We start from the raw sequence: 10,475 nt of genomic DNA on the forward strand, positions 1-10,475 counted from the left end.
GGCTTAAGGACGAAATCGAATTTCGTCATCTTCATATACTCCTTTCCATTCTTCTCGATGGACTTCCCTTGGATGCGGACGAGGATGTCATTGTCAACTGCAAAATGGAAACAGTTTTAACAAGGTGGTTACATACTGGTGAGTACATCAGGCACTTCGAGGACTATCGGCTATCCTAGTTTGTGACGTTGATTGGTAGGAAGTTTGAAACTAGCCTATCATTACTAGTTTGGAATAAAAGTAAGTTGAAATATGTGCAAACTTTAGTGTACATGAATTGTTAAAATTAGAACATGATTAGTATTCTACAAACAACGGTAATATAATTATTTATCAAAAGGATATAATTCAGTATCTTTTAATATATAGAAACATAGGGCGTTACCCCCACACCCCCTATACGCCTTCATGGCGTGGTGCTATGCACAGGGGAGCACTTTACTTTTTTACCTTTTATAATATATAGATTTCTAGGGAGCCTTCCCTATGGTTTAGTGGTAACATTGCCGCACTGTATTCAATGTGCTCCGGGTTTGATCCCGGTGGAGGCATATTGCACAATGTTAAGTGTCCGATTAGCCTATCTAAGTAGAAAATGGGCTAATTTGACACATCCAGTAAAGTGTCTCATCAAGCTTAACACCCTGAACAGCTAAACCAGGAGCGTAGTGGCCTATAAGGCAAGTATGGGGGGCATTCGTCCCTTGAGCCACATTCCGTGATGATATATTTGGCTTTTCATGAACTTAATGTTCATCAATATCAAAGAATACACAATAAAACTATTTATCGTCATTAAATTTGATAGAAAGTACATTACATGAAACTACAGTACCTACAGTACCTGCTCTAAACAATTGTTACCTTAACACTAGTACGCGTAACATCAGCGAATAATGTTTTTCTTTCTTTTTAAAGTTTCCGAATAGTATTAAGAAAACAAAGAATGTGCTCTATAATTGGTAACAGTGTCCGGAACGTTTTTATGGGTGGTTCACACACATACACACACACACACACACACACACACACACACGATAAGAGGGAGGGATAATGAAGAGTAGTACACGATTGGACCTTAATCATTTTCCATTCTTGAAATTTTTATGAAATTTGCGAAATCTCTATGATTCCACCAGAAAAACAACTACGGTATATAAAAATGCGGCTGTGTGGTTTAGTTACATACAGTTAATTCCTCTTTCAGTTGCCCGGACCTGATCGGTTATTTCAGTACGCCCCTGAGCCCAACGAATTAAAAATTCAGAAAATTATAATAACTACAATAATTACTCATATTCGTAGCACTATTTATATCACGCTTAGTTTCAGTGTCAAATCTCTACTTGTATTCTCTATGTAACACGTACTGCACTTTTGTGACTGTATATTCTGCGGAATAACCTTGAATCTTTAAGTATGCTTTTGAAGAAGACAAACACATCAATACAAAGAAAATGCAAGTTCTTCAGATGCCCGTGAGGCACAGTACAAGTACAAAACTGCCCACATTAGATGCCATAATGTCTGCGTATTACATAACAGCAGCTACGTATTATTAGTAAAACATGATTCAGTATAGACACCCTAAAAGTTTTATTTTCTGACCAGTAGATGTCGCAATGTTAGAAAATTTAAACATTGGTATCAAAATGTCTTATTGAAGACCGTAGGTGCATTGCATTATACTTATTTATGGGTAATAATTTGAGATAAAACATTTTGAATAAAAAAGTAAAATATCGTTTTCTGAGATAAAATTCATGTTCCAAAATTGCTATATCTAATTTTTGTTTAGTAAAGAATTGTAAATTTAATGTTTCACCGACGACGTGTGATCACACAAATTCGGATAGTCCAATAGTGTTCCTCATATTTTTACTAGTATTGTTTTACCTCGGAAGAGATTAGCTCAACAGAGAAAAGGGTCGGTAAGTAGAAACAAACTTTTGGTTGTTATGTGTATTATCTCTTGCTTCGCTTTGTTTGTGATGGGCTTTAAAACTCTTATAACTTCCTTTTTAACATATTTTGGCAGCGACGTCAGTACGTGCGAAACTTCAGTGTTGTTTCTGCTGCGTTTCCTGTTCCCCTTATCCGTTATACCCCTGTTTTGCCAATGGACTCTTCAAGTCAGCACATGCGCACTTGAATCGATTGTCACTACTAAGGCAGACGGACTATACTATGCAAAATGTATAGTGCAGTCTTTCCCATAACGATTCTACGTACCTTGTCACTGGGGTTCGATTGAATGAGGGCTCCCTTATTAACATACAGTGTGTTTTAACCAAGTTCAACTAGTAAATACGTAAACACAGGCAATGTTTTGTACTACTTACGGAATGTAATCTTGCAGTTTCCTTTTCCAGTGATTGGAAGAAGCAAAATCTTGCCAGTGATGTCATAGCCTCCGACGATTGAGATTTCAGGCACTGTGAGATTCCCATGGATCGAGTATTTCGAGGGATCCACCCTGTGAGGTAAAGTAGAATTGTCGCAGTAATACGTGTTACACATTGCAGTTTCTACCAGCATATACACAGAAAAGAAACTGATTTATTGAATTAACAAAAGCTGTTTGGTAAAGCTTCTTCATAATCATAAAGGAAGAATTTTGTAATTTTCAGCAATGTTTTTGATATCTCTAACAGAATTTACTCGATTGTCAAAATAATTTGGTTCTGATGTACAATTACTTGTTTGTCGCTTATTTCAACACATGTTTCGTTACATAAACTATTCGTTTGTTATTTCAAACAATTTTTCTGACACCTTTTATGTATTCAGGGTAAATAAAATTTTAAGATGTATAATATAATTTGATTGACTTGCAACTAAATGCTCGAAATTGCTGAATTTCTAATTACCTGTTAAAATCTCTAATTAAATGTTTTAAATTTTTAGTCTGATTTTCAGTTGAATTCAAATTTGAATTCCAACGGTTACAAGCCTAAAAATACCAATTTTTAGCTTGAGTATTTAGCAATGTTTATTTCTTTCATCAGAAACCTAGTTACAAAGTAAGTTTTATCTATATTTTTGTTCAATTACTAAATTAAGAATGCGCTCCGGCAAGTCTTTTGTCAGACAAAATGGCGCCTGATGACATGGAAGATATCAAACCTGGAGGTTTCGACGACTATATTCCTTATCCCTTCGATATTAAAGTCCTTCAAGGTGAGAACCAATCCTACAGGACCGACTCCTTGGTCGATGACCATGAGTGGAACGAACAGCGGGTCTGTGGGTGGGATTCCATATTCCCTTATTCCTGAAAATAAATTAGAATTATATAGAGAGGGGTTCACGGTTCGTAGCATGGCATTTCCACTTTCATGTCTTACACTGAATATGAGTTGAGTTGAGTTTGTCTTTAAGCCCATTTTATGCAAAGAAAGGCTAAACGGAACTGGACCTACAGTTTAAAGTGGGATCCGAACCACAATGTGCTTCCACCGGGTATCGAACCCGGAACCCCTCTATTACAAGGCGACGATGTTACCCCTATACCACCTATGCACACTGAATGTGAGTGTCCCATTCTAGGAATGGCTCGGGAGGCAGAAATTCTATATTTATATTTCTGCGTAATTTAAACACGTTTTGTTGCTAATTTAAATGGATATTTTTTTTAACCATATTAAACTTTGGGACGTATTTTAGTCAAAACGTGCTTTGAAAGCGTATTAAAGACTTTTTTTCTTAAAAAAAGAACATTTCATCAGATATTGTTCATAAAATCGTAATTCTGCAGGCAGGCAATGTTTTCATGTTTGCTTCACCCACCTCTTAGAAATATGTAACTATTATGTGAAGGGAAATAACTGGATTTGCTAGGAACGAACAGAGGGACAAAAATAAAAGTGAAAAATACAATTTTTCGCTAAAATAATACACTGTCGACAATCATATGTAAAGGACCTTTACTGTAAACGAACGTAATGATTTTGTAAAATGCTTAATGAAAGGCATACTTTGTAAATTTAATCGATATTTTTGGGTCATGTACAGTAAAACCTCGTTAATCCGGACTCCGATAAGCCGGACTTCGCTTAATCCGGACAGGCAAAAGACAGAAAAAAGCAGAATGCAAGATTTTAAATGTGGCTAGAAGTCAACAAGAGAACTTCCAAAAGAGAAGGCAGTCAACCACTGATGAAATTCTGGTTTCCCGCAGACTTTGCACTGTACTGTATAGTGTATTTAGGCCTATGCCCTTTAAATACACCATAATAAACGTGTTTTTTTGCTATAAACGGAGTTTTAATGCACTTTCTACTGTTCTTTTAGGTTATTTCAGTTAATCCAGACTTTCGTTCAATCGGTCAACTTATCCCCCCATTAGTCCGGATTAACGTGGTTTTACTGTATTAAGTTTTAGGTCAAATTAGGATTAGATCTAGAATATAAATGCGTGATTATTTATATTTTTAGATATAGAAACCACCTGCACAAAGCAGTTGATACGTATTGCATTTATGGTATTATTTCCCTTTATTTTCATATTTGGCTAATCCCAACTATGAAGATGAGTCATCATGAGATGAAATTGAGGAAAGGATACTCACAAGTAAGTACATGCCACACGACTATAACCTATACGTGAGATGAAATTACAAGATAGAAACTATTTTAGTTGAAAGAAAATAATCGAGGACCAAAAGTGGTAAACGTTGTAAGTGTTGGGAAATCGCATCGTTCAGCACATCAGCCCGTAAGAACGTGCACACTAGTAACCTCTTTACACGCCCTTTGAACTACTTAGAGGGCTGCCCGCCACATTTCACGTTTACCACATTATAAAGCATGGCACATTTCACAGTTTAACGTGGAAAACGGTGTTTGAATTATTGTGGCACTTACAGCGTTTTTACAATTTTAGTCTTCAATTGTGATTTGTTCTTCGTGGCTCAGTTCCAACAAAATTGTTTTGTTCGATCGATCTCTTGTTTCCCTCTGTGGACAATAAATTTTACGGCTTCTTGTAAAAATAAATGGGGTCAAATTTGAACATTTCTTATGCACTCACCCCTTACGGAGTTTCGGAACAGTTCTTGTGCCGATTTCCTCACACACTCGCTGATGTTTGGGTCATCGTAACTGCAGATTGTGAGGTGACTGGCTGAAATGAAAGAGAGTATTATCATTATTGAACAAATCAATGTTCTATGTTGAAAATTTTGATGGTTGGCAATGTCAGTATAGAAAAAAATGACTAGAAACCGGATTTTAAAGAGAAAAATGTTTATCTTAAAAGGACAAGAAATGGGATAATTATTGCCAAAAAAAGGAAATGAAAAAGAACTAGTTTATTTTTGCAACCACTAAAAATACTATTCTAAAAACACAATAAACGTCCAAATCTAGCAGATAAGTATACTTTCAAGCCAACAGGAGTTCCGATGACAGTGCATTTGTTGCTGCGTAAGCCCAGATTGAATTGTTTCAACAATCGGTGCAACTTGCTCCCAACACTCATGGAGGGAAGGTAAGGTAGAAGACGCTTGTTCTTACTTTCCTCTAAGCTGCACCAAATGAACAATTGTTGAATGTTTTCCCCAGGAAAAAAAACAGTCGTACAAAATATTTGATATCTTGTCAATAAAGGGACCCAGGCAGTTTTTTTAAAAAAAATGGAAAAATGGAATGTAGACTGAGAAGCTAGTCAACAAAGGGATCAGAAAGGAATATGTTTTAAAAGGGGAATGTGGGCTGAAAGAGGGAAAACAAGGGAAGTCAAAATCATGTAATGTTGTTGGTGGAAGATAATTACACTAGGGAACATGATTTTTGCCCCCGTGAAAGTAATGACTGTTTCTAATGTGTTTTGTAGTGTAGTAAGCGAAACTAATCCTCAAAATTCTCCTACACGTAAAAAATGTTTCATAATGTCAATTTTTAATAAAATAAAATTTAAGGTATAAGGTATACGAACATTGGAAAATAAGGCTAGATGTTTACCTTGAAAAGAAAGGGAAAGAATTACTTCATTCGAAAAGTTGTTATGGAAATTTATATATAAGAGACCGGTACACCACAGCGAGGAAAAAAGACACAAAAATTTCCATTTATCGAAACCGTCACGAACAGTTTTCCAGGTATTTCACAATGAAAGAAAATATGTGCTTCTGTGTAGATATCGTTTCCTTAATGAATGAGTTCGGTGTTCGACATTCAGTACCCGATTGGAGACTGTTCATAGACTTCTCAAAATTAAAAAGCTGTATTGCTGCATAATGGCAATGTTTTACCATCAATTCCTTTATTCCATGCTCTAAATACGAAGGAAACATACGAGACAATGTCTGCTTTGTTAGCAGCTGTAAATTATAATAAATATGAATGGGAAATCTGTGCTGATCTCAAGGTTATTGCACTGCTCACAGGATTACAGGGAGGTTTTACGAAATATTGCTGCTTTTTGTGCCTGTGGGACAGTCGCGACACAAGTCGTCATTTTGTAGTTAAAGATTGGGGAATGATGGATGAATACCAAATTGGAGAAAAAATGTGAAATATGTGGCGCTTTTTGATCAAAAGAAGATTCTTCTCCCACCACTACATATTAAATTAGGATTGATGAAGAACTTCGTGAAAGCCCTGAAAAAAGATGGCAGTGGATTTCTTTACCTCCAAGACCTTTGTTCGAACTAGACAACAAGCAAAATTGAAGGAAAGTATTTTTGTGGGACCACAAATTAGAAAACTCCTGAAAGACAAAATTTTCTAATCAAAGCTCCAAGACGTCGAGCTGGCAGGGTGGCGTTTCTTCAAAGCTGTGGTGAATGGATTCCTGGGAAACAAAAAAGAAGAGAACTATGAATTTCTAGTTTCAGAGCTACTGAGGTGTTACCAAGAAATGGGTTGCCAAATGTCTTTAAAAATTCATCTTCTACATTCTCATCTTGAATATCTTGAATATTTTCCACAGAATTTAGCTGATGTAAGTGATAAACAGGGGGAAGGTTCCATCAGGACATTTCTGACATTGAACGTCGTTACCAAGGACCATGGGACCCAGCCATGGATTACTGTTGGAATACGAAACGAGAAAGTAGCACTGAATATAAGAGACGTTCATTGAAAGGTAGACATTTTTTACCTATTCTCAAGTAAACGTATGCTTTTGTATTGTTCAAATTTCCTTATCTGTAGCAAGCTAATTATTTTTGACTAGTGGTTGATTACTAATTTCCTTATAAAATGATACGTTATATTATTTACATGTCCTTATATGATGTGCAATTCATGGCTCTGTACATTTGTTACGCACATTTCCATGTATACTGAAATCTACCTGTAAAAATAAAATCTTGCGTGTTAGAGCATTTTTTTTGTTATTTTTGAATTAAGCATACTTGTTCCCTAGTGTTATCAACACCGTTGTTATTTATTCCATGGTCCGTGTTGAAAAATAAAAGAGGACTTGCCATTAAAATCCCGTCTCTAGTAATGAGCATTGGCACTGTCAGTTTACAAAAGTAATGACTGTTTACAATTTTAACTTTTAAAGTAATGACAGTTGGCAATGTCAGTTTTCAAAAATAATAACCGTTTGCAACATAGGTGTGGCTTCCAAAGGGTAGCCTTGTCGTATTGTTTAATGCATTAATAACAGAAATACAGATACATGTACTACATACGAATACACAGTACAAACACAATGTCAATAATAGTATTAGCCAGTGAGGTTAGGTTAGGTTAGGCTCTACACGATTTGGAATTTTTACTTTCACATTTCCATCTGGGCAAAACGGTAAGCGTATTTACGAACCCTATAGTACTGTGGAACCTCCAGCGATATTTGGCTGCTGATTGGCTGCCATTCCGGAAGTTGATGCAGCGTTCCTTCAAGTCAGCGCTAGATGGCAGGGTTCAAATTAACAGTGTAGATTTCAGATATCCATCCCAACTACATAAGAAACACATTTACACTAAGGTTCATATTTTAGCAAAATTATTGAAATTAATGTTTTAGAAGACAGAAATCAGAACTCTTCTTGAAGTAAATGATTTTTCTATTTAAAGTCACTATATTTTATTATATAAACGTATATTTCTTAACATAATTTCGATAATCTACAAACTTCAGTACCATATAATCACAAGTCTACTTTTTCCATACTTTTGCTGTAAATGAAGAAACAAGGAACAGTGGACACGGAACATAAACTCTTCCGGTTCACACAGCCAATAAGAAAGTGCTATATACCTCTGGTTCTGCAGCACTATAGGGTTTGTAAATACGCAAACGGTAACGGGCGAAACGGTACTTCCGTTCTGGCGCGCGTTATCACCTGAGCCAATAAAACAAAGTTCTTCGGTACTGGGCGAAACGGGCATGAATCGGTTTTTTTAAAAGTAATAACCGTTGTCAACGTCAGCTCTAGGGTTCACCCAGACTCCAATTAATGTGTACCTGTGTCCAACCTTATGGAGTAAAGTCCTGTATGAGAGATTGTGTTAGTTATGGATGGGGAAAAACCTTGTAGAACTGCGCAAACAACATAGATATAAATGTGAACAGCTCAAGACTTAAAATGTCTAGGCTTAAAACTGCTCTGGGGCTCACTCAAGCTCTAATTAATGAATACCTGGGCTGAACGGTGAAGGGAAAAGGCTTGTATCAGAGTTTTAGTTATACTCTATTCCGGAAATCTCCAAAGCAAGGCCGCGCATAACGGCAGAGAATGGGAGAAAACGAGTGGGCGGAAAGAAGCAGTACGCGCTATTTGCAAACAGCTGGTAGCTGCAGCCGCTTTTTCCCCTTCACGCCCTCACTTCCCCTCAGGTTGGTCGAACCGTATCGACACGCTACTTGCACAGATACATGTTTTCGTTCGCTTGCTCCGAATATTACCTGGACAGAGAATAGTTACGAACAGGTAAAACCTTGGAGAACTGAAATAAGTGTACAACTCAAAACTGAAACGGCGGTTAAAGGGCGACACTTACCGAAGACATCCAATTGTCAACCTCACTTCCACGTAGTACACCCTGGATTGCAATTTGCAACTAACGAGGCTCTGGTGCCTGGAGCTATGGCTAGTATAATCCTCTATGGGATGTTGTTGTCTGTCGTCCACGTGATTTATCTCTTTCATCCTCATCTCCTCGATTATACTCTATCCCGTCTATCTCTGGAGTAAGAAAACGAAAAGAAGTCCCTGCGCAAGTAGTGACGCAAGACGGTTCCACCAACTAACACGTGAGGGGGAATGAGATTGCGGGGAAGGGGAAGGGACTTTAGTTACCAGACTTCGCAGCATAGTGTACTGCTTCGCTCTGCTCACTCGGTTTACCCCCTCCTCTTCCGCCATGCGTGGCCATGCTTCACAGATTCCTGGGACAGAGTATAGGCAAAAATGGCAGAAAAGCGATGTAAAATATACCAAATCAATCAAAACTTACATAGTTTCCCGCTTGCGAAAGCGAACAGGCAGAATGCCAGCACAATGTTGATGTGTTTCACGGCCATCTTGCACTTCTCTCAGTTCCTGCAGACCAAAGACGAAATGAGCAGAACTCCTTATCTTCCCTTGCAGATATAGATACTCAATCGCCAACGCAACACCCCCCCCCCTTCCCCCTCTTGAGGAGATTCGATTGGAAACGGAAGCGCTCTTTGGTCTAATGTATTTTTCGCAGTACGTTTGACCTTACCTCTGTACCTTTGAAGGAGACGCTCAAGTTACTCGTTACACACTTTAGACCAGAAGTGGAATAGTCAAGGTTAGAAACTAATTGCTTTGAGGATTCGAGTCCGCGGTTCCATGAATAATGAACGGCAGGATTTCTTCATAGAACGAAGAATAAGTTTAGCATATACCCCCTTGAAAATCCTTCTGATCACGTATTTAACCCTCTTTAACAAATTGTATAATTTGTTGCATTTACTTCGCTTCTTGTGTCACTTGTGGCTAATCGCGACGATAAGGATGATTGATGATTATGCTGGAATTGATGAAGAACACCCAGGCCAGGATTCGAACCTGGGATCCCTTGCGCTGCAGCAGTTGCGCTAACCACTACAACACGGAGGTCAGCAAAGTAAAGAACTTATAACGTCAAGTCGCTTCTGTGTCCCAGAACTAGTACTCGACATGCTAACCTAAATGTATTCCTACGTATCAATATGAATTAGTACCAACTTGTATGAAATAAATATCGCACAAAGAAAAGCGGGTAAATCACCACAAATCCAAGGTTTATTTTAAGGCACCAGGACAAAGGTACGTATTCCTGCAAAAGTATGTGGGTGGAGATGTAGTCTTCGGACTTTTTCCTCTTTAGTTATTTTTGAGCATCCCCTCGTCAATTTAATATAATCATCACTCATCCCCATCTTCGCGATTACTCTAAAGTTGCAGGAAAGCAACACTAAATAATTCAGACTCCTATGGCGTCGTTTTAAGCCGCTTTGATGGGCCTGATAGATGACGTAGTGGTAATAAAGCAGACGCCCTGTAACC

General features: G+C 37.7%; 1 protein-coding gene across 1 annotated transcript in view; it reads right to left on the minus strand.

Annotated features, from left to right (window-relative positions):
• LOC145994048 (uncharacterized) overlaps window positions 1–9,567 on the minus strand; it is a 37,438-nt gene extending 27,871 nt beyond the window's left edge. The window contains exons 1-5 of the mRNA XM_083130131.1: window positions 9,415–9,567; window positions 5,033–5,125; window positions 3,127–3,274; window positions 2,343–2,476; window positions 1–97 (exon numbers count right to left, since the gene is read on the minus strand). The exon at window positions 1–97 is cut by the window's left edge and continues 53 nt beyond it. Of these exons, the coding sequence (XP_082986257.1) occupies window positions 1–97; window positions 2,343–2,476; window positions 3,127–3,274; window positions 5,033–5,125; window positions 9,415–9,481 (539 nt within the window). The 5' untranslated portion in view covers window positions 9,482–9,567. The remainder of the gene's footprint in view (window positions 98–2,342; window positions 2,477–3,126; window positions 3,275–5,032; window positions 5,126–9,414) is intronic.
• Window positions 9,568–10,475: the final 908 nt, after the last annotated feature.

The sequence above is a fragment of the Lepisma saccharinum genome, chromosome 10, assembly GCF_977018435.1.
Source record: "Lepisma saccharinum chromosome 10, izLepSacc3.1, whole genome shotgun sequence".
NCBI lineage: Eukaryota > Metazoa > Arthropoda > Insecta > Zygentoma > Lepismatidae > Lepisma > Lepisma saccharinum.